We start from the raw sequence: 22,717 nt of genomic DNA on the forward strand, positions 1-22,717 counted from the left end.
AAGCTCCTGGTTGCGCCTTCCCAGCAGCCAGCCTTCCACAGCACAACCACTTCCTCACAAAACCCTCCAGCCCTGAGGCCCCACCTCTGAACTTCTCTTCTTCCTTGGTCCGACTCTTCCCCGCTGACCGAGCTCCTTCGAGGTCTCAAGGTCTCTGGATCGAGCTGCCATATTCGTCTGGCCGTGTTATTCCTTTCCCCCAGACAATCGGTGTGCGCCGCGTCGCCATCGCGCCCCTTCCACTGCTTTGAGCCCCGTAATTCAGCTCTTCCGTTCGAGTTCTTCCTCAATTGACCTTCTACGACGGGCCATACGCCCGCTGCCCTCCATGGACCCAGCAGCTGACAAGGCGCTCTCGGTCAACGAGGTCTGGCTCAAACTTAACGACAACTACCGGGGACATGTTGGCAAATTCCTGGCCCGATACCGCGGGCCAGATGCCAACAAACACTTCCAGGACTTAGTCCGCAAGGCGTACTCTCAGCAGCTTAGGGCAGAAGCCGCGCCCCATCCGTTCGCGACTGGAAAGCGGAAAATAGATACTGTTGATGCTGACGCCGCTGACACCCAGCCCGATGTGAAGAAACCCAAGGCCTCTGAGGTCCCCGCACCACAGCAGGCCAAAGGCATCGACCTTGCGTCTCCAAAGTTTCCTCATGGGTGGCCTACAGCTCAGCAAACGCCCGTCCAGTTTGGCCAGCCGACGCTCACGGCCGCCACGGGTGAAACAACACCAAGCACGTGGTCGCCGTGTCTCCCGACGTCTTCCAGCTCCTCGGCCAACACAAAGGATTCGAATGCTAGCCTCTTAGCCTCTTCAACGCGGGGACATTCCTCCTCTTCCTCTTCAGTCTCAAATGGGGGAACCTTACCTTGGGGCGGCCTAGACTCTGCGGCCTTCGCGCGCTCGAACTGGGGAGCATTTGGTTCTCCCGCCACGGAATCGCATTGGGGAGGACTTGTCTCCCCTTCCCCCAAAGTCCCAAAACAGCAGCTTTCCTCAGGCTTCACTGGAGCTGCCCAGCCGGCCACAACCGCCCAAAAAGAGACAGAGTGTGACGAGCAGTTCACCTTCGCCGACCGCCGATGCTCCCAAACCCCGGCACCTCCTGCTGCGCAAAGCCAATCAACCCAATTCGGACGTTGCGCACATATCCCATCATTGTCGTCTAGCAACCGTCACCAAGGAACCAACGGAGCGCCACCAGTGTCTACCGTTTACAAGCCTCCCTTTTCCGGACTTGACATGTCGTCTCTGAAGATCCCTGCCAATTCCAACGTCACTGTCACTCTCAATGTCTTCCAGGCCCCGTCTTCGCTTTGTCAGGTCACGGATGGCGGCGCGCCAAGGCAGCTCAAGTGCATTCAATGCGGTGTGCTGTACATGGAAGCTGAGAACACGGCGTTGAAGTGTCGTCGTCATACAGGTATGAATCCGCATTCCAAACATCTGCTGAGCTCCGCCATGGGAATTAATGTGCAGCTGATCACGATTTTCCATATCTCTGCAGGTCGCTGCGTGCGTTCCAATGATCCGAAGCTCCACTTCCAGGGCCTACCTTTTGGAGCTGCTCGAGTCTGGGACTGTTGCCGAAGAACGGCCAAGAGCCATGGCTGTTGCCCGTGTAACCACTACGCCGGATGAGTGGCGGGGAAAGAATGTGAATGAATGGATACCAAGCGATATGTCAGGGTTGACAGTTGGATGGCATCTTGTGTCAAATGATGTGTACCAGGGATTTTTGTCACCAAAAGCGAGCATATGAGCATGAAGGGCTCATCAACAATTTGCTGTCTTGGTTTTTGCAAGGAAAAGTGGCCGTGTATGCGAAAGTTCTAGTTGACGGCGAACGCAAGGCAGGGCGGTGATCTTGCATGGCAGTAGGCTCCAGGTTAGCTTCTTCTGTGGACTTCTAAAGTTGTACTAAATTCGTTTCCGAGGAACAATCTCCCTCCCTCTCACTGGGGCTTCCGCACAGCATCCCGCGCAGGATCGAAATCTCGGAATACAGCCCCACCCCTGACAACGTATGTCTTTCCATCGGGCTCCTCAATTTCATAGTCCAGCATCTCCGTTTTCTGGCGCGGCCGAGGCGGCGCGGGCCGCTGGTTCTCGCTGCTGCCTGGGCCGTAATAATTGTTTCGTGGTGGGTAGGCCCCAGTGGGGCTCTGCTGGGGAGCCGGCCGCCCGCGGTGAGGATAAGCCGTTCTGTGCTGTTGGGGAGGCGGTGGCGGCGGCATATGCTGTTGTTGCCTTTGCTGTGTGTTGTTGGGCGGGTGGCTTGGGCGTCCCTGCGGCTGGCCGTTGTGTCGCTGCTGAGGGGGAGCTTGAGCCTGGCGTGCTGGAGATATCTGCGGCGTCAGTTGCTGGAAATTTGCATCTGTGGATCTGAACAGGAGCCGCACGGCTCTCTTTCTCACGGGCACTGAACCGCGAAGTTGGGGTGCCGACAAACCTCTCTCTCGAGCCGCGCGCGCTCGCTGGAGCTCGTCGTGCTCGGTCTGATACCCGAGGAGCCTTGGTGGAGATGCCAAATTAGCGATGGGGGCAGATCATCGATGTGTGTCTGGGGATGGACGGGTATGACTCGGCGGAGCTTACTGTTCCCTGAGGTCTTCGAGGATGTCTCGGCTCCTCATCCTGTCGTATCGGTCCCTCGCCCTGTCGTACTCTCTTTTCTCGCGCCGGATGGCATCTTCGAGGTCATCCAGCTTTTGTATGAGGTAGTCTAGTCGGCTTGGCATTTTGAACCTCCTTGGTTCTTCTAATGGATTTCAGATCGTATGTGTAGCGAGTGAAATTTGCGTTGTTAAGGATGGTCGCGTGCGAAGTTCTTGGACGCCGTGCCGTGCAAGCAAGCAAGCAAGCGGAGGTGACGAGTCTTTATTTGCCCCGAGTCTTCAGACGGCCATTGCCCGATACGATGAATGTGACATCCCCCAAGGTTATTGCGACCCCCATCACCAGGTCTTCCAGGGCCGATCGAGCTAGGTCATGTTTCTGGCAGCCTGGGAGGATGAGTTCGACGCTTGCTTGTTGCACTCGACCAAACCTTAGAGATGTGTGAGGCCTATAGACGGGAGGAGCGAGGGCCGTCAATTAGCCTGAATGGTGAAGCGGTGTGAGAATTGGCCAGATACAAAGAGCTGTTTCGAAGCCTTCGGCAATCTCAGACGGAGCTCCATCCCCGGGCCGGCCTTGCTGACGTTGACCGTCAAAGGCCCAACAAGCCGACCTGAGGCGCCACATGACACACTAGGCTTGCTTGGGCAGCGACAAGGGCAAAATAATTATTTCCAGGCCTAAAAAGGTTGAGTCCATTTAAATGAACTTCCAGTTCCAAAATAGTTCGTGACTTGTTGAAGTTGGGACACGCCTGTCTGGACAAAGGTGTTCACGCTCGTACTGCCTTGGCAAGAGCTCTTTGTGTCTCAGTATCTCCCAACGAGGCAATAGCCGCTTCATGAGTGATACAGGCACAAGCTCGGTACAGAATGGCTTTACGTAGAGCAAAATGCGCCATGCTTCCCTGGGAACAGTTTCTCTACAATAGCACGCACCTGCCGCTCGGCTGTGTTCATAAAAAGGGCAATGTCCTCTGTAATCCAAGCTCAAGTAGCGCTTACCTAACTGTAGAGCTACTGCAATAGAAGCTTCCCCAGTCCCCAAGAGATAGTCTGCCGCAACAGATATCTCCCTGAGCCAGACAATTCTGCCCTTGCCAATACCACTAAGCTTGTGACAGAACAGTTATGAGGACTGCATTGCACTCCAGAAGATTGTTTTAGGACTCGACTTTCTCTGGAGTCCAACCCATAGCTCTTTGCAACTCCAGCTACTTCTCTGGGATGAAGCCCATCCCAATCTCTAGCTGGGCCAATGCGTGGGTGTTTCCCCACCGACACCTGCACGCTCAGCTCCTACTGATTCGAGCAATTGTTTAACTGCTCGGAACATAGGTACTCTGAAAGTTTCCAAATTGTCCCAGCAACAGAGCTCCAACTCCACACCACTCCTAGTTTCGCCTGTCTCCGATCATTCAGACACGATTAACTCGCCCCAGCCTCGTTGTCTTTCACCATCCTCCTTCCGCTCCCAGAATCAACAACAAACAAGCTTTCCCCATTCAGCCTTGGCTGACATCTTCTGTATCTCTTACCCCCATCAGACCTTATCAGACCTATTTCATTTTACGTCGACAGCCCTGAGCCTGCCACAAAAATTGTGATGAACTGAAGCGAACGCAGCTTTCCTTCCGTCTGTGAGCCGCCACGCGCGCGTCTAGGCCAGTGCACACAGTCATCACGAAACAAGTTCAGCAGATATGGACAAGGGTGAGCAGCTCGCGCTCATCCAGCGCGTGGCGCATTCTTCTGGGAACCAGGCGAAGGAAGCGCTTGAGTCCATGATCTTGAAATGCGGCACCAGACACTCGACTATCGCACGAGCGATCAGGGACGCCGTCGAGAGGTACACGCCGGCCCCGACAATTGTCTACGAGAACCCGGGGACCAATAATGACAGCGATGCATCTCTCGCTCCATCTCCTCCGATGCGACGCAACAAGAAGAAAGATGAAAGCGATGGACGCCGGGCTGATGAGACCACTCGTTCCGGCACCTCTGATGATGACCCGGGCGCTCTTCGTCGCCATGCCAAGGCGTCGAAAAAAGCCAAGACTGCGACAACTGGCAAAAAGAACGTTTCTGTTCATCGAAATCATCAGCAGAGCAACCTTGACAAGAAGAGGAAGAAGTACAAGGAGGCGGGGCATGCACCTACTCATGCCCCTGGAACGGAGCATAGAACCATCCAAACACTCGTCGGGCGACCATCGGAACAAGCGAAGATGAATGTCGCAAATCTAGTGACTCCCTCTCATCTGGAGATCAGCGAACAAGACAGGTTACTGGGTCGTAATCTCAAGAACGATGTTTCCGATGACGACCTGGCTGTTGTCATTTCCTCTGAGGATGAGCCCTGGTATGCTGCGGGGCCACACAAGAACACCGTGAACAACGGAATCGCGAATAATCAAAGTTCGAAGATTGGAAATTTGGAGGCTGACATCTCAATTACTGACAGTTCAGATGATGAGAGCTCCATTGATGAGCGACAAGGCAATGCCTTGGCCGTGGCCGCTGGACCACCACAGGCAAGCTCCAATGTGAAGACCACCCAGGCCGGCGCAGGAAATAGTGATGGAGGCGTCCATGCTCAGTCATTTACCATCCCAATTCGAGAGGCATTCAACCCGTTTGGTGCCGGAAAGCCGAGCTCCGTCTTATTATCCAAGAAACGCAAGGCTCAAGATCCTCCAGCGGAAAAGACTCAGCCTGCGAAGACAGCCAACGATGTACATGGCGTCAAAAAGCCAAGGCAGGACCATCCTCAAGATCAAAAGAATTCACCAAAAGGCTGGAAATGCAGGATATGCAACTCACTATTCCCATCCGTTGCTCAGCTAATAGAGCACCATAGGTTGCATCGCGAGGATGCGACTGCGACAGATGGTCACTATCACAACTCCGAAGTGCCGGCTTGTGATCTTCCTCGTCAATCCGAACAGGTACAAAAGTCTAGTACTAAGGCTGGCGATATTTTCATGGGCGAGGTCTACAGCACCGTTCAGCGTTCTTCGAGGCAGTGTCAAAGGGGTCCAGCAGAGCAAGGGCTCCCACAACCTCCACTAAGCTTTGAGCGAAGGCTTACAAGCACTGCATGCGGCCCTTCACCTGTGCCCACGGCCATAAAAAGTCTCGTCCCGGAGCGGGGGTCACTCATGCATGGCTTCGTCGACCGCTCGGCACCGTTGCCTTCTTCGAAAACTTCTCCCAGTGAGCAACCACGGACTCCCACGACAGGGGTTTTCAGACATGATCACGCCCGAGTTGCCGGTGACAAGATCCTGCACAGATGCAAGGACTGCAAAAAGCGGTTCAGGCTTTCCGAAAACGCGGAAGGTATTTGCATTTGCCACCCAGGTACGCTACAATGAGCTCACATCCACTATACGATATTCCAATTATTGACTCAAATTCACCTGACTTCTTATGATACAGGCCAGTATTGCCTCCTCACAGAGAAGCAGATCGAGTCATACCGTCGCAAATGGGACCGGAGTCCCATTACGCCCTACATGGGATGGACTTGTTGTGCCGGAAAGACGCGGAGCGCCCCACGGTGCAAAATTGGCAAACATACGCCGTCGTGGAGTGTTCCTTTCAGACGATCCCGAGGGACCTGTTGAGAACATGAGAACAGCATATCTCTGGACTGCGGTTTATCCTAATTCATCGAGACAGGTTGGCCAAACGGGCTTGTGATGTAGTCATTTCTTCATATGATGCGGAAGTTGGAGAGTTCATACCACTCCATGGCATTTCGCTGGAAAATCACACACGTTGCTATTGACTTCTGCCACTCGCTGTGGGACGAGTTGTCTCCAGTGACTATTATCTTGCCAATTCGTTACCGGCAGCATCTTTTGAATGAGAATCCCGTTTGCGTTATTTCAAGTGGATCAGAGTAAGCACCGTTCGGTCCCGAGGGAAGGCCGAGTTAGATTCCTCCGGCCGACGCACAGTCGGGCCCGTCGGTGGTCTGACCGCGTCTGACCGGCCCCCATGAAAGAAACCCAGCTGCCTTGGGCTGCAGCGGACCGATCCGGACTTTCTCGGACATCCCCAAGACATACATAGTTAAGCGCACCGCGGCTGAACACAACGTCACCACAAGCTCTAGCTCCTGCACCATAAACCACCCTCAGTACCACCGATAATAAAGCAGAGCCTCTCGGCCGTTTGACTGCACTCCCATCATATCATGAACTCGTTCCGAGTATTCACACAACGGCTGCGGCCAGCACTCAACGCCACCATGTCGACACAAGAACTTGTAAGCGCGTACGGACCGACCGTGTTCAAGGGCATCGCAGTGGCTGGCATAGGAGGGGCCGTCCTCTCGCGACTGATGATGAGAACGGCAGACGCCGACTCGGGAGAGCCCAAGAAGATATTCCCACGGCCAGGCCCGTCATTCACCAGGCTCACGCTCGAGAAATCCGAGGATGTCAACCAGAACACCAAAAGGCTGCGGTTCTCACTGCCGGATAACGCCACCACGGGGCTCCCGCTGACATGTGAGTTTCAAGCGTCCCCTCCCCCCCCCCCCAAAGCTGAAAGCAAGCCCTGCGGCATGACCACGCACTGACCCTCCCATCTCAGCCGCGCTGCTCACGTTCGCCGTCCCCAAGGGCAGCTACCTCCCGGTCCTGCGGCCGTACACGCCCATCACGCCCGCGGACACGCAGGGCCACATGGACCTCCTGGTGAAGCGGTACCCGCAGGGCAAGCAGTCGACGCACCTGCACTCGCTCAGCCCGGGCGACAGCGTCATGTTCGCGGTGTGCATCCCGGGGTACAAGTGGGCGCCCAACAAGCACAGGTCGGTGACGCTCATCGCGGGCGGCGCGGGCATCACCCCGATCTACCAGCTGGTGCAGGGGATCCTCGGCAACCCGGAGGACAGGACCAAGATCACGCTCGTGTTCGGCGTCAACAGCGAGCAGGACGTGCTCCTCGACGAGGAGTTCAAGCGGTACGAGGCGAGCCACCCGGGCCAGTTCAGGGCCGTGTATGCGGTCAGCGGCCTCAAGGGGGAGAGCGAGCGCTACAGGAAGGGCTATGTCACCGAGGCGCTGCTGAGGGAGGTCGCCGCGCCGGCGTCGGAGGAGAACACCAAGGTTATGGTGTGTGGCCCGCCCGCGATGGAGGAGGCGCTGCTGGGGAAGAAGGGCTGGGGCGGTGGCAAGGGCGGTGGGATTCTTGAGAAGCTGGGCTACCGGAAGGACCAGATCCACCAGTTCTAGGCTGGGCTGGGGCATGGAAACTTGTATTTGTATTGAGAAGAGCATTATTTGTGGCTTATTAGAGAATGTACACCTGGGCAGGCGTTGACAGGCGGCAATACTTTGTGTTGGCGTGGCTCGAGCTTCCACAATTCCTGCAACCTTGGCAGCCCTTGAGCTGAGGCTGCGCGTCGCACTTAACTCTTCTGAATTCGACGTCAACAACAGCCGCCTCGACATTCCGAGCCTCTTCACTCTCAGGCTTTACCGCACATCATTCTTGCTGTCAAGTGAATTCTCTTTTATGGTGAAACTCACCTAACGTTTTCTCAGCCCCGCCTAGCTCCCTTCTTCGACTTCGCTCCAACTTTCTTTCGCCCAAGGGCTGGCTGCTCTTTCCCACGACGTGGAGCTCATAGCTTGCTTCTCAACGTGTCGGCCTCGCTATCCATGCAAAAGAACACAAGACCCCCATTGAAGATTCCTCAGCATGCAGTATGAACTCTTTCAGCAAGCAGACCGCGGTCGATACTCAAAGTCATGCTAGAAGGGTGGCTCGAGAGTTGAGGATCGCGCGTGAAGGAGCACAAACGGGCAACAGGTCAAGCAAGTACGTGTCCTTCCTTCCAGTTGCACCTGAGACTTTCAGGTGAGAGCTTCTTATTCCAAAGCTAACAAATAAGAGACAGGCACCTCGAGCAGATCTTCAGAGCCAACCGCGCACTTCATCTCGAAAGTGCTTCGCGTTCCCTGTCCCATGGAAGACAGAAGCAGGACCCATTTCAGCACATTAGAACTTGCGAGGAATACCGTAGTGTTCAGCGTCGAGCCGAGGGCAAGGGACCAAAGCGCCAGCGCCGCTCGCGCCAGAACCAGTATCAGAAGGGAAACGAGAACCGTGGATTGAGCAAGGAAGTTGCGAACAAGGCTAAGATGGATGTGACCTCTTTGGCAGGTTCTCACAGGATGGAAGAGCGCCCGGTCTACTGGAAACTCCTGCGACAGGTCCTTGAGAACCTAGGAATTTCCGAGGAGCAGTGGAGGGCGAGGTATGTTGGTGAATGAGGCAACAGGATACTGAAGGACAGTTGATGGAGATGCGCTGCCTTGGATACATGCTGCCTTGGATACATGCTGCCTTGGATACATGCTGCCTTGGATACATGGCTCCACGGGCAGGACAAAGAAGTCTTTTCAGATAGACCTTTAGAAGCCTGATTACGCAAAGTGACAACGTTGAATACTTGAATTTCGAGACTGGCCCTGAGTTCAAACAAGATCATGTCTTCCATTGAGGCGCCCTCTTCGTCGACCAAGCACTGATCCCCTCCTGGGCATCCTCACTCTGCGCATGCATGGCCATCACACCACCCGCCCAGTTCGCAGCAGCATCAAACCCATCGGCAAAGCCATCCACCCCCCGACCACTGCTGAGGTCCAACTGCGTCCAGAAAGCCCACTTCCCAAAAGCCTGCGGCTGCCCCGCCGTCTCGCCCGCCAGCCGCCGCACGACCTCGTCGACCCTCGCCTCGAACGCGAGCGCCGCCGTGTCGGCGGCCTCGGCGTGCTCGGGGACGGGGACGACGTCCAGCACCCCGGGCCCCAGCTCCGCGGCCGAGATGGTCTCCCCCGTCGCGAAGAGCCGGTACGCGAGCGCCGCGGGCAGCCGCCGCGATACCGCCGTCGCGGGGCTCGTGCACGGCAGGCCGATGCGCATCCCGGGGAGCTGGAACCGCGTGCTCGCCAGCGCGATGGGGAGGTCGGCCGTCATGGCGAGCTGAAAGCCCGCGGCGGTGGCGAGCCCTTGCACGGGGCAGACGACGGGGGCCGGGGAGCGGCGGATCAGCGACATGACCTCTGCGCAGAGGGCAAAGGTCCTCCTCCTGAGCTCGTCTTCGTCGTCATCCTGCGACGATGGCGACGACGACGACAGCTCGCGGAGGTCGTGGCCCGCGCTGAAGACGGGCCCTTCGCTGCGCAGGACGAGCACGTTGGGCAGGCCGTCGCGCTCGCGGCGCCAGGCGGCGCTGTCTGTGAGCCAACTGGTAGGTGAGCCGGTGCGATCGCTGTGCTTGCGCCTCCCGAGGGTCCTGATGCTGTCTGGGTGGAAGGGCGGGAGGAGCAGGAGCTTGCCCGTCCGGGGCGAGGTCAGGTGGCGGTGGAGCTGGGCGCGGAGGTCTTGCAGCACCCAGAGGCTGAGGGCGTTGCGCTTCAGGGGATTGTTGAGGTGGATGTAGGCCGCCCTGGCTGGGAGCTTGGGGAGGGCCATGGCATGTGTGTACTAGAAGTACCTAGGTTAAGTACCTAGGTAAAGCAAGTCTTTCTAGACTCTTATAAGATGGGCTTCTGTTTGATGCTGTGGTGACTGCCCTGGTCTCGGGCTGTCACGTCTGTAAGTCTTCCCTAACCCTGGATGCACGCTCCTGGAGACCGACCACATAACCTTGGAATTGATTGTATTTACTTCATTCTTCTCTTGCGATGAATACCTGCCCCACAGTCTTTTCTCCTGGGCCCTCTTCTGACGGTGCCTGCCCCATTCCACCAGGCCCATCGACATTAACATCATCATGATCTTGTACCGCACCGCAAATCACCGTCCCAGAGCCCAGCCCTTGACCAGTATCTTAAAATCTCCTCCTCACCGAGAGCTTTCACATCACAGCTCCGCTCCATCCAGTCCACACTGATACTGATTGGAATCACTTCCAGGTACTTTCCGGAAACCCTTCGCACCCGTGGACATCCAACCTCGGTGCTCAAAGATCTCGTCAGGATCCAGGGCTCTTCCAAGGTTCCCATGAGTAGAGCCCAAAGGCCGGGGCCCTATCATCCTAGACCTCCCCGTCACAGCTGCCGCCTCGGCGACCAAGCGACTGGGAGCCCCAGGCCTCGTCGACCACGGGAAACTCGTCGTCCAGGTCGCTGTCATCGTACATTGCGGTATCGTTACCGCGGCGGTCGTCGTCATTGTCTGAGACCGACTCCGTGCGAGACACATCGCTCCCGTTCGAGGTCCGCTGGCGCTTGCTTGGTGTTCCCAAGGTCTCGGGGCCGCCCTCGTCCTCCTCGTTGTCACCATCACCCTGCGACGCCTCGAAGGCGGCCCGCTCTCGCCTCAAGCGCAGGGCTGCGGCGCGGCGACCCGCGATAAACCGGCTGCCGCTGGTCGAGGGCGTGGGGAGCTGCTGCTGCGGCGGCGTCGGGAGTGGCGCCGTGGGTGGCTCTGGTTCAGCGACCCGCGGGTGCTGGTTCTGAGGGACCGTCGAGGGGGGCGAGGGAGGTAGAGAAGCAGTCTCTTCAGGGGTCAGACTGGCACTCGGTGTTTCGGGGAGGCGAGGCCCGCCCGCCCCATCGGCGTCGCCAGATTCCGCCTGAGCCGACGTACCAGAGGGCTCAACCAGGGCGCCGACACCGTCCACCTCCTCCAGGTGCTGGCGGAGGTGCTGGCAGAAGGCCATCGCAACCTGTGGAGGGAAGGCGGTGCCGATCTGCTTCTTAATGTAGGCACCCTCGAACTCGTGGTAGGTTGGGAACCCCTGGAGGGAGGCCAGCTCTCGGAGGGTGAACTCTCGCTCGCCGTCTGGGTGCGGGTACACTGAGCCGTGGCTCCCGATCACGGATGGGATCGGCTCGTCTGCGTCCCGCGCCGGCCGGTCGACCACGGGCAGCTCGTCTGGTTCGTGCAGGGAGTGAAGGTTGGGGTTGAGGCCGCTGATGGCCTCTTCCTCTGTGAGGAATGGCTTCTGGTCTGCATTCGGGTCCGGGTCTGCGCTGTGGGTGGCTGCGGGCCACGAGGGCAGCTGTTCGCCTGGGCCGGCGCCGACCAGGATGACTCGCTTGCGCACCTGGGGAAGGCCGTAGTCCACCATGTTGAGGCTCTTCCAGTGGGTTGAGTATCCAGTCTCGGTGAAGCTCAGGATCATCTTGTTGAAGAACGGGGTGTTTTTCTCGCTTGTTATGGTAGGGGGCTGCTCCATGAGGACAAGTCGCGGTCGGAACCTCTCGAGCAGCCCTTTGCAGAGTTTGGTGACGGCCTTTTCGTCATCGCCGGCCTCTTCCAGGGCTGATGGCGATATGTGGAGCACGTCGACATTGTGCTGGTCCTTGCCGCTCGCAAGAAGCTCTGTGGTGTCCAGGCAGTGGAGCACAACATCAGGGAAGTTGCTCTTGTGGCTGCCCATGGCGTGGACATCGGGCTCTGCGGCTAGGACGACGTCGAAGCCTGCCATCTGGGCTCCACGAGATGCTCCTCCCGCACCAGCAAGCACCGAGGCAAAGGAGTATTTCTGCACTCGCTCGGGACTGCTACCGACCCCCAGGCGACCCTCGTCCTTGACGGAGTCGTACTTGGAAACCGATCCACCGAGGATCGCCTCACCACGCCACACGCGCGCGCGCTCCTCGTCGGCTGCGAGGTTCCTCTTCTTGATGCGGTCGCCGTCACGCTCAGACAGGTGCTCGAGCGCCAGCCCCTGAGGCCGGCCGGCGCGCCGCTGCGCGGCACTCCTGTACTCGGCGCGCATCTTCCACCGACAGGCCAGCGGCGCCTTGTGCTCCTTCTGCTCGTCCGTGACGTAGACCTGCCTGTCGAAGCGGGAGCCCGGGAAGGCCTTGTTGGTGTTGGTCAGGATGCGCTTCTGGAGGATCTCCTCGGGCTCGATCTGGAGGAGGGCCTGCTCCTCGTCGGGGCGGGCGTCGTCGGCGTCGACCTCGACGATCAGGCACACCTCGCTGCACATCTTGGGGAGGCAGCCGCCGAGGTGGCGGGCCCGCGCGTAGGGGAGGCCGCGGATGGTGATGTCGTCGGTCTCGTTGTGGGCGCTGATGGACTTGATCTCTATGAATTGGATCTGTGGCCGTTGGGTTAGATGTTGGCCTGCGGGTGGATCGTGGTAGGTCTGGTGAGAACTTACTCTGTACGCACCCACAAGCTCACGAAGCTCGACAAAGTCGCCCACACGGTAGTTGCCCCCATTGACGGCCACCTGCTTCGCAGCTCGGTGGTCCGCTCCCAACTTGTAGTTTCTCTGGGATTTGTTGATGGGCGGGCTCGCCTGCTTGGGGTGCTCGAGCTTGACCTCGTCAATACCGGTGAGATCAATGATCTCGACGCCGTCAGACTGTATGTGCTCGGTCTTGTTAGCTACCAGTTGGGTCCTGCTCAAAAATAGCCCGTAGTGTGTGCAACCCGTACCTCGCTGGCATCGCCAAATGGATCGTTGGAGGGGTCGTCCCCGACGTAGGCCATTTTGAAAGGTTTGGTTTTCGTGATACAACAGTTGTGCTTTGTTGGTAGTTGACAGCTGGAATCGAAGGTTGAGAGTTGAAAACAGCTCCTGGAGGCACAAGAAGAAGGTTGGCAAATGCTGCTTGATGGAGGTTGAAGGCCTGCAGACGAGCCAAGTGAGTGTGGTGTCCGAGAAAGCTTGGTTTCCGAGAATCTTGATCTCTCGAGCTTCGGGGCAGACGTTTCTGGTGTGCGAAGGTGAGAGCTTTCACTCGAAGGTTCCAAACCGGGGACAACTGGTGAAAGTTTCGGTGAGCTGTTGAGCTGCAGAGCTGCAGAGCTACAACTGGCAGTGAGTCACTAAGGAATGGCACAGCGAATTCAATTGACATGTATTAGGTAAGTGGTCGTGAACCATCCCAACTGACAGTGAGGGATGATAAAACAGGACTAAACAGGACTTCACAGACTTACCCATTGCTGGGGCTTTGTCCTTACCTAGGTACCTATACCGGCAGGTGTTTGTGTCACCAGCATGACTACTCACTCAAGAATGTACTCAAGGCCAACATTAGCACATTGAGTTTGGAGCAACACAGGGTCAAGGCAGTTAGTTGGTGACATCTACGAAGGCCACAGCAAGCAGTTGCGTTTCTCGAAGCACAGTAGGTTACTGGTGCAATTTTCCCTGTGTGATTGGAGAGCGCCGGAGATGTACAGATCAGGTAACACATATACATGAGAAGTAGAGTCAAGTGCAAAGCCAAACATTGAAATTCATCATTGTATAACGCTAAAAAATCATTTACGCGCAGTCTTGCAGCCATGTAGTCATGCACCCGCACCCTTGATGATATCGGCAGCCTGTGAGGGGGGCAGTTAGCAACCATGTCAAGAGCATGTACGGTGGCGGGGAGCAGGGGTTTCAGCAACGGCTTACCTTCTCAGCAACGGCGTAGACGGTCGTCATGGTGTGCGAGGCCGGGAGCAGGGGCATCACACTGGCATCGACGATACGCAGGTTGGCAGCGCCGTAGACCTTGAGGTCGGTGCCGACGACGCCGCCCTCCTCGCGGGGGCCGAGCTTGCAGCTGCTGGCGGGGTGGAACAGGGTGGCGGCGTTCTGGCGGATGAAGTTCTCGATGTCGGCGTCGCTGGTCACGTTGGCGCCGGGGACGACCTCAAAGGGCTGCAGCTTCTGGACGGCGGCGGTGTTGCGGACGACGCGGGTGTACTTGACGGCCTCGACGAGCAGCTTCATGTCGGCCGGGTGGCTCAGCTGGCCGGCGCTCTTGACGGGCTCGTCGAAGACGCTGCTGCTGGCGGCCTTGACGCTGCCGCGGGAGAAGGGGTGCTGCAGGCCGATGACGAGCACGCCCGAGTCCCAGATCAGCTCCAGGACGGCCGAGTCGTCGGCCGTCAGCTTCTCGGCCAGGATGGCCTGCTGCTTCTTGTAGCCGGCGACGACCTCGGCGGGGGTGCCGGCGGGGAGGAACTGCGTGCCGTCGGTGGAGGCGGCGTCGGCGGCGATCTGGGCCGAGGCGTTGGAGTAGGTGTTGAGGGGCAGGAAGAGCAGGAAGTCGCCCGTGGGGCTCGAGTAGGGGCCGGTGCCCTGCGCGCGGTACTCGGCCATGGCGTCGGCGGCGAAGGTGGCGTTGCTGGTCAGGGTGGACGAGGTCACCTCGTCGGTGGTCACGACGGCGACGGTGGCGAGCAGGACGTGGTCCTCGAGGTTGTGGCCCACGGCGGGCAGGTCGATGACCGTGTCGACGCCGATCTCCTGGTGGTGGGCGCTGTCGCCGATTCCGGAGATCTGCAGGATCTGCGGGGTGAAGAAGGGGCCGGCGGCCATGATGGCCTCCTTCTTGACGCTCACGGTGGCCTTGGGGGCGTCGGCCGAGGCGGCGTACTCGACCCCGGTGACGGTGACCCCTGTTGGTGCCCCATAGCCGCCGGTGGTGTTGGCGGCCCCTGTGATGAGCTTGGTGACGTGCTGCGAGGTGACGATGTGCAGGTTTGTCCTTGTCTCGGCGGTGTTGTAGTATGCCTCACGGGCCGAAGACCTCGTGACCTTGGTGAGGTCGATGTTGTGAGGGCAGAAGTAGCCTCCGATGGGCTGGCCCGAAGCCTGGTCCTTGGGGATCTGGATGCCCAGCTCCTTGGTGGCGTCGATGATGTTGCCTGTGGTTATTTAGAACAAGATCCAGATGTGGAGGGGGGCACACGTACGGGTCAGGGGGTAGAAGAAGGGTGAGTAGGTGACGTTGATGTTGCCAGAGGTGCCGTGAGACTCGGGCTCGAACTCGACTCCCCACTCAGCCACAATATCGGCACTGGGCGGCGCGAAGAACTCTTGCTGTTGTTGTTCCTGTCAGCCATGTCTCCTTGCCGGGGTCCATGCGGGAAAACGGGTCTGCCAACCTTCTTCAAGTAGGGGAAGAGACCCTCGTAATCCCAGCCAGGGTTCCCCAAGGCAGCCCACCGGTCATAGTCCGACTTTGATCCACGGTCAAAGACCATGCGGTTCAGCTTGGTGCCACCTCCGACAACTTTTCCCTGGGGGACGGCGACTGAACGGTTCGCCAGGGCCGGGTTTGGCGCATAGGTGGTGTTCCAGTCGTACTTGGTGCCAATGGCACCGCCTGCCAGGCCAGGGATGGTGACGATGTCCTCATTTGCGTCACTACAAGAAAGAAAAAAAAGGGTCTGGTCAGTACTAGTGTCCGGTGGCGTCGGTAGCATCCAACGGGTCCTGCAATATCGGGAAGACTAACAACTCGCCGGCCTCGATGATCAGAACAGACACGGCTAAATATTCGGTTAATAACGCTCCCGACTCACGGTAATTGAGTTTTACTTACCACTGTCCTCAGAAAGCCTGTTGGCCACGGTGAGACCACTGGCACCTCCTCCCACGACCACGTAGTCGTAGCTGTCGAGGAGCTCATTCTGCCTCAGGTGGATCCCACGGAAAGGGGCAGCGTTGGCCACTGCTATCAGGAGCGCGGCGCTCAGCTGGGCCGAGACAAACATTGTGAACGGTCTGGGTATATAAAGAATGACAAAAAGGCTGACAAGACCTCTGAAAGCGAAGGACAATGCGGTTCGTAACGGACAGGCGAGGTGAGGTGTGATCGAGGGAGGCAATGGCAGGTTGTGGTCCGGGCCGGGCGTTCTTTTATTATAATATCGTGGGCCGTGGCTTGTTGGTCTACCGTACGGTGACGATGGGCCCCTGTCCTGTGTACACTGTAGCGCGACTCAGGGAAGGGAGACCTCGACGACCAGAGTGGTCTCCGAGAGAGGGACCTTGTCCAATATCCGTCCCAGTGTCAACATGCCCTTGCAAAAAAATCCCTGGCGCGGATCCGGAGCGCCGGCAGCTAGCGAGCAGCCTCCCAGGTCTCTGGTGGTGATGATGAGCGCCATGGAATGCGAAGGGGGCGTCTTCCAACCCGATCGCCAGCCATCTCCAAGTGCCGCCAAGCTACCCTGGGGCAGAACTAGGTAGGCCTGCGTCGTCCTAGTTTGGTAGAAATAGAAGGGTGTAGGCCAATGTGAGCCCCTGCCGACGTGCCGACGCGCGCGCCCATGTTGAGAATGGCTGCTGACGGCGGTGACAGTTGCGCCTGTACTACTGTACCGCCGTACTAGTTATTATGCTAATGGTACTTACTATATGGTGCTAAGAGGTGTCATGGACCCAAGACTTGGACGCAATACTCCGATGCGCAGCAGGTAGAGGGCAGAAAGGGGCACCATCGAGCAGGCAAGGGACGCCTCTCTCAATGCAACCCCTCACGGCTCGCCCATGCCCGACAAGGCAACGAGGTCGACGAGGTGGTCCCGAATTAATTTAAAAACTGCTTGGATCTCCGCCCCGGCGTTTTTGTGTACATGCAGGCCAGGCTAGCCAGGCTAGGCCGGTCTTAGGGGTATCCAGGCCCCTGTGCTGCATGGCCCCGATCCTTGACTCGGCCGCCCTCCCTTGCCTTAAGCGGTAGGCATTGCTACTCTGGGCCTCTTAGTCGGATTTTACATAGCAGCCCCTACTGCTACGGAGTGTGCCATCGCTACGTTGCCTCTGAACCCGCCCTCTCACGCGGCCTCCACGTGGGCGCAGTGACCGATCGGGGCTCTTGGTCTCTGCATCCGCTTTGGTGGGCGTGGCGTGGGCGGGCCGCACAAAACATTCTCAAAAAGAACAGACCAGTCGACGTTATAGGCTGGATGGAGATAGAGGGAGGGGAGGGGGCGCTGCTGAACAATCCTGGGCGCCGGGGACGGGCAGTCTATATCGCACCCGCATATCAGCGTACGGGTCACTGCTATTTGCTATTGCAGGCAGCCTGGCAATGCTTCCCTTGGTTCTAGATGTCCTTACGCAGTACGACACACCCAAGCACTGTACCAAGGCCGTCCGTCCCGAGGTCGTCATCGTGCCTCGTGCCTCGTGCCCCCGTGGTATCAATATTACCCACCCGCACCACCTTGGCACTCCAGAAAACAAACTTTCGATGGGCTGCCGGGGCTTGGGCCGTCCCCATCCCCGAGCCCGATTTCGTTATCTTGGCCCACCGGTGCCCCGGCTCGACGATATCCCGCCGGTGGAGACCAACACCCAGGCTGTCGGCGTCAGGTTGCAGCACGTAATAATAAGCCTGCCAACGTTTTGAACAAACACAGAACCCTGACAAACACGACCCGGCCGACGTCACAAGGGACATTATCAGCTCATGTTTAAACTTATTCTAGAAACATCGGGGCGCATAGGCCAGGTTTCGATTTGAACGAACTCTATGGGCGTTTCACCAAACCCAAAAAAAAACGCCAATCTCCGCCGGCGCCTGGGTGGCGCCTAACAGCCGAACCAAAACATCTCGAGCTGGTGTCCCTGTCAGGTTCGTGGGGTCTCCAGAGGTATGAACCTAGGTTGTTTGTCGTGCAACTGCAGCAATCCTTGTCTTTTGAGCAAGTTCGAGACGACAGACCCGTGGAATGCCGGGTTCAGGTGGGAACTCGGCCAGGAACGCTGCAAATGTTCTTGAGACGAGATGAACCGGAAGCCAGACACCAAACCAAACACGAGGGAAAGCTTGGAGGTAGGACTCTAGTACCCAACTAATGAAGTTAGGCTGTAGTATTGTTCCAAAAACCGCTTCACCTTCCAGATTGGGGTCTTGAAGTGTATGCTGTGTCTTGAAGATGCTTCTGTGGTTGATCGCTTGACCAGCCTTTCTGGTTGTGAAGGCCTTGTTTAGTTCCAACTACCTGCAAATTAGACTGATATCCGCAGATTGAGGGCATCACCGGACTCTATTGAAAGACAATTGGAAGGCTAGGGTCTGTGAGTAAGGCTGCAGAGTGGACCATGCCTTGGTTGGGTTGACCTTACCTAATGGCTCAATAAGGGTCTTACCATGAGACAAGACAACCCGTTCCTCAAGAGTCAACTGTCTGATACTCCACACTTGAAGTGAAGAAGGGCCGAGATCAGCAGCCCCTACCTAGGTAGTCTGACAGCTGGAAGTTACCGAACAAACATGCCTTGGATGTGTGGGGGTTAGCTGCAACTTGGAAATGCAGGTATGTTGAGGGCATTCTCCGTTGTCACAGTGGGCCACAGAGTTAGTTGCTATGTTCAAGTCGCACAATTTGTTTGCAGTTGAGGCTTGAGGCCGGAGAACAACTTTTGCAGCAATGGCTGCTCAGTACTGCTGTAAAAGTCGTTGGAATCTGTTTCCAGGTTGAGCAGCAGGAACGGCTACAGGTCAACATGGCAAACCCTCTGCTGAAAAGTGACAATTGACATGAAGGCCAGACGTTTGCACAACGGGAACCCTTTGGGAAGGCAGCAGTGAATGCCATGGCCCTTCAAGTGGCATCTCGACCAGCGGGCATCGCAAACATCCAACTTTGATTTTGGGTGTCTGACTTTGTGGCTTCCAACCTGCGATCTCTGTCCTCAACCATCACGCATCCCAACGTCGTTTGGGTTCAGCCTCGCCTCACTTGCAGGTCCTCGGTGCGCCACTACTAATTAGGGTGTGATCATGAAGTGTCTCATGCTTCTTCTCTCCGCACTGGCGGGCATGATGCTCTCCTCTGCTGTAAGTTTCGCATTTCCAGTGACACAAGGTTGTCAAGACTGACATGCCCACCACAAGCTCCCTGTCAACGACGACACCTTCGACCCCCTGGCAAACGCCACCATCGTCGACCTCAAGTGGACCGTCCCAATCAGCCCCGGCCGCACCGACACCGTCTTCGGGACAATCGAGGATGTCGCCAGGCACCTCTCCGTCGTGGACCCCAAGCGCTTCGCCGCCAACCAAGACAGCATCTACGACGGCGTTACGGCGTCCCCGCCCGACCACCCGGCCGTCTCTGACAGCACCAAAGACGACCAAGATGGCCTGTACGACGTTGGTCGCGCTGTCTGCCGTCTGTACGACGACGCAAAGGGCAACACCATCATGACGGGCATCGAGCACCTGCGCGCGCTTGTGGGGCCCGCCAGCCTGCCAGCAGTATGTCCCTGCAAGCTTCACCCCTTGAAGTCTAAGACGCACGGTGCCCTGTTAATAACTAGCTGACCACAACCCCCACCCCCACCACAGAACGCCTGCGGCCGCGTGAGCTGCTCCTGGGACTCGGCTATCTGGTGGTGCAATATGGTAAGGCGCCAAGTGCATCCCACCCCGTCCCCCCCCTCCCGTCTTATTCCCGATCTTGCGAGCTTAACTAAGGTTTTTTTTTCACACAACAGAGCGATCGTTTCTTGACGCTCGACAGCTTCGGCCGGATCGCCGACGGGGCCCAGGATCTCATGAACTCGTGTGCCTTCATCCAGGACGAGAAGCACATCGGCCCGTTCAGCGGGAACCAGGCGTTTGGGTACGAACACGTCAACAAGTGGTGTACCGTCGTGAGGAAGAACCACCCGTGTTGAACGCAGAATCGTCCCCATAATTTAATGCAGCCGGCAGCCGTGGCCATGGGCTCTTCGCTGGGTCTTGCTATCTCTTGGTAGATGATGCTCTCGAAATTGAGATATTCCTCCCCACATGGATCACCGCCCGGACAGGGCTTTATTTTCCCCAGCCAGATCTGTGAAATGGTGTACTGACATTATCCCAGGGGCCCCGCAGCTTGGGTCAGGTGTTTGACAGATATGAAGATCCGTCAGGGGTGTTCTAGTTATTCGATGCATACCCCCCAATGAGGCTCAAGTCAACCGCAGCCCGTTTCGAGTGTAGTGTGCTGTGTAGTGTAGAGCGTTGAAAGGGGCCCCCCTGACGGGAAGCCTGCAAGCACCCGAGCGGCGCGTCTCCAGGCCAAGCCTGCGCCACACCAGCCGCGAAGCACAGTGAGCCGCCGTTGCCTTGGGGCCGTTTTACCTGGGTCCTAAAAACGGGAGCACCGGGCCAAGCCTGCGACGTACCTCCCAAGCTGGCCAAGTCCAAGTGCCAACCCAGGTTGACGGGTTCCCCCGCCAAGCTCGCCCCCAAAAGGGGAACAGACCTGGGGCTATAGGCTATAGGGACGACTCGCTAAGTCAGGGGCGCAGAGGGCGCGCGCCAGCCCTTGGAGAGAGAGGCCATCGGCGGAGAATATATCGTCCGATCTTCTGTGGCCTCCCGCCCCCCTTTTTCTTTTTCTCACCCTCGTGCACGTATGTAGGCTTTCTTGGTCGGGGCAGGTTAATCAAGATGCAACTTGGTCGGCTCCGTTAGTCCTGAGTTTAAAGACCTGCTTCTGGGTGGATCTGTAAGGTTCACGATTGCAGATAGATCTTTATGCTGTGGGGAATGGACATCATGTACATTGCGGAGTACAACAGCGCGCTGGGACACGTGGGGCTGTGCCTGTCTCATGAAGCGTGGCCGTGCTGCAGTCGTGCCCACCTGCGCAGGTGAGGCTCTTCGGCTCGACTGGATACGACCTCGGCAATAACGGGTATGTAGGCTACTTACTTACTTGCTGACTTACTACCAAGCCAAGGCCACGACTTCCGTGCACTTCACTGAGTATGTACACTATATACTCGCCCTCTCGTAATGCTGAGACCCGATGAAGTAATACTCCGTACAATATCGAGACACAGCCTACAGATTGTGTCCTGACAAGTCCCCGAGACATGAATCAATCGAAAACCTAATCTGTGGAGTGGCTGGCCCATCACAATCTGGGAGCATAGGTCGTGGCCTCCACAAAACCGGTCATGCGGGCAAAAATGAACTCGGCCTCAGCCGTTGACAGACCAGGAGCACGCCGCCTTGCTCCGACAGTTTGTCCAGTAATTAATTACCTCGGCAGCGTCACTGTCATGGACAGACAGCTCCTACTCGTCCTCCGAGAACCGAGACCGAGGGTCGAACACCAGGTCCGGCCTGCTCTTCTCCAGCACCTCATCATCGTAGAAGTTGGCCCTGACCTCGACCCTGCCACGCGCACGGCCGAGGAAGAAGCCCTGCTGCGAGACGGGAAGATGGAGGCGCTGCGTGTAGTTCGGATGGACCGGGCTCTGGATGGGCACATGACGGGGCATCAGTCAACTTGGCCACTCCTCGGCGCCAAACCCCCAACCATGCCTGTCGATAATATAATAATACAACAACCGCGGGAAACCTGGGCTCAACTCACCTGGTACCCCAGCCCGAGCATGATGCGGTGCTCGCCGCTGGTGTTGGGCATCCCGGCGTGCCATGTCCGCAGGTCCCGGATCATGATGTCGCCGCGCCTCGCCGCGGGCTGCACGGGGGCGCGCACGGCCCGGCGCGCCTCCTTCGCCTCGTCGGAGATCCACGGGATGCGGTCCGACGCCGCCTCGGGCGCCCAGGCCGCCCGCGTGGCGTCGGTCACGGGCTGCTGGTCCGCGACCGTGGTGGCGGCGTGCGACCCCAGCCAGAACTCGGTCGCGCCGTTGGCCGCCGAGAAGTCGCACAGCGGCACGTTGGCGATGATGTAGTACGGGCACTGCGGGTGGTCGAACAGGGTGTCCTTGTGCTCGTGCTGGCGCATGCCTGCCGTGTTGGCCAGGGCTGTGTTTGCCGTGAGCCAGTTCCATATGGGCGGCTGGCCGAGGTATCAGTTTTTTTGCAGTTGGTGATGATGAGATAAGACTGGGTTCAATGTTGCCCAACGAGGAGTGCGATGGGCACTTACGCGCTGGCGACCTGGAGCAGAAACGAGTTGAAGTAGACATCTTCATGTAAGAGGTCTGGCCTGGCCACTGGCGGCCTCTGCAAGAAGTTCGCTGGATGGTCCAGTGCATTAGATCCTCAACCTGCTGCTATATACCATGCGCTCGGATCGCATGCCGCGGAAAGAAGGCTCTCACATTTGACAGCATGGTTGAAGACTTGGTTGGGATCCGCCATCTTCTCTTCTGCGTCTTTACACATGGCGCTGTTCAGTGAGTCGATATGATCGAGGTCGATCACGCTCCTCAACACCACCAGGCCATCTTGATGCAGTCCTGAGAGCACTCGCTGCAGGTTCCGTGGAGAGTAAACACCGGCACGTCGCTCCTCGTCCGTAGGTACGATTGCTTGGGGGGCGTCTTCGTTGCTGGACGCCATTTTGGCGGCACGATCGAATATGAGTGGTCCAGCAGTTTGGGTTTTGGTTTCCC

At 57.7% G+C, this 22,717-nt stretch overlaps 9 protein-coding genes across 9 annotated transcripts; 4 read left to right on the top strand and 5 right to left on the bottom strand.

Moving 5' to 3' along the window:
- Positions 1-328: 328 nt before the first annotated feature.
- On the top strand, positions 329-812 carry KVR01_007681 (uncharacterized protein; the record flags this gene model as incomplete). Its single annotated transcript, XM_044781238.1, has 2 exons — positions 329-722; positions 772-812. The coding sequence occupies 2 exons, from the start codon at positions 329-331 to the stop codon at positions 810-812; spliced, it is 435 nt and encodes a 144-aa protein (XP_044642659.1).
- Positions 813-1,959: 1,147 nt separating this feature from the next.
- KVR01_008222 (uncharacterized protein) lies at positions 1,960-2,745 on the bottom strand (the record flags this gene model as incomplete). Its single annotated transcript, XM_044789472.1, has 3 exons — positions 1,960-2,327; positions 2,457-2,518; positions 2,603-2,745. The coding sequence occupies 3 exons, from the start codon at positions 2,743-2,745 to the stop codon at positions 1,960-1,962; spliced, it is 573 nt and encodes a 190-aa protein (XP_044643200.1).
- Positions 2,746-4,325: 1,580 nt separating this feature from the next.
- Positions 4,326-5,590, top strand: KVR01_008178 (uncharacterized protein; the record flags this gene model as incomplete). Its single annotated transcript, XM_044787336.1, has 2 exons — positions 4,326-5,357; positions 5,585-5,590. 2 exons carry the CDS (start codon positions 4,326-4,328, stop codon positions 5,588-5,590), a joined length of 1,038 nt encoding a protein of 345 aa, XP_044643156.1.
- Positions 5,591-6,680: 1,090 nt separating this feature from the next.
- KVR01_007931 (uncharacterized protein) lies at positions 6,681-8,198 on the top strand. Its single transcript, XM_044786641.1, has 2 exons — positions 6,681-7,142; positions 7,228-8,198. The coding sequence occupies exons 1-2, from the start codon at positions 6,827-6,829 to the stop codon at positions 7,869-7,871; spliced, it is 960 nt and encodes a 319-aa protein (XP_044642909.1). The 5' UTR covers positions 6,681-6,826; the 3' UTR covers positions 7,872-8,198.
- A 931-nt stretch (positions 8,199-9,129) lies between these two features.
- KVR01_007769 (uncharacterized protein) lies at positions 9,130-10,190 on the bottom strand (the record flags this gene model as incomplete). The annotated part of the gene is made up of 1 exon (XM_044786359.1): positions 9,130-10,190. Exon 1 carries the CDS (start codon positions 10,117-10,119, stop codon positions 9,130-9,132), a length of 990 nt encoding a protein of 329 aa, XP_044642747.1. The 5' UTR covers positions 10,120-10,190.
- A 494-nt stretch (positions 10,191-10,684) lies between these two features.
- On the bottom strand, positions 10,685-13,101 carry KVR01_007779 (uncharacterized protein; the record flags this gene model as incomplete). Its single annotated transcript, XM_044792629.1, has 4 exons — positions 10,685-11,074; positions 11,114-12,703; positions 12,767-12,982; positions 13,048-13,101. The coding sequence occupies 4 exons, from the start codon at positions 13,099-13,101 to the stop codon at positions 10,685-10,687; spliced, it is 2,250 nt and encodes a 749-aa protein (XP_044642757.1).
- A 735-nt stretch (positions 13,102-13,836) lies between these two features.
- On the bottom strand, positions 13,837-16,885 carry KVR01_008167 (uncharacterized protein). The gene is made up of 6 exons (XM_044793236.1): positions 15,942-16,885; positions 15,855-15,888; positions 15,502-15,763; positions 15,310-15,436; positions 14,021-15,261; positions 13,837-13,944 (listed from the first exon to the last, which is right to left on the bottom strand). Exons 1-6 carry the CDS (start codon positions 16,111-16,113, stop codon positions 13,912-13,914), a joined length of 1,869 nt encoding a protein of 622 aa, XP_044643145.1. The 5' UTR covers positions 16,114-16,885; the 3' UTR covers positions 13,837-13,911.
- Positions 16,886-19,133: 2,248 nt separating this feature from the next.
- KVR01_008349 (uncharacterized protein) lies at positions 19,134-20,032 on the top strand (the record flags this gene model as incomplete). The annotated part of the gene is made up of 4 exons (XM_044791799.1): positions 19,134-19,190; positions 19,248-19,610; positions 19,701-19,757; positions 19,850-20,032. The coding sequence occupies 4 exons, from the start codon at positions 19,134-19,136 to the stop codon at positions 20,030-20,032; spliced, it is 660 nt and encodes a 219-aa protein (XP_044643327.1).
- A 1,284-nt stretch (positions 20,033-21,316) lies between these two features.
- Positions 21,317-22,435, bottom strand: KVR01_008115 (uncharacterized protein; the record flags this gene model as incomplete). Its single annotated transcript, XM_044781948.1, has 4 exons — positions 21,317-21,607; positions 21,727-22,158; positions 22,251-22,303; positions 22,384-22,435. The coding sequence occupies 4 exons, from the start codon at positions 22,433-22,435 to the stop codon at positions 21,425-21,427; spliced, it is 720 nt and encodes a 239-aa protein (XP_044643093.1). The 3' UTR covers positions 21,317-21,424.
- Between the last annotated feature and the right edge of the window lie 282 nt (positions 22,436-22,717).

The sequence above is a fragment of the Diaporthe batatas genome (genome assembly GCF_019321695.1).
Source record: "Diaporthe batatas strain CRI 302-4 chromosome Unknown Contig00009, whole genome shotgun sequence".
In the NCBI taxonomy this organism is placed as follows: Eukaryota; Fungi; Ascomycota; class Sordariomycetes; order Diaporthales; family Diaporthaceae; genus Diaporthe; species Diaporthe batatas.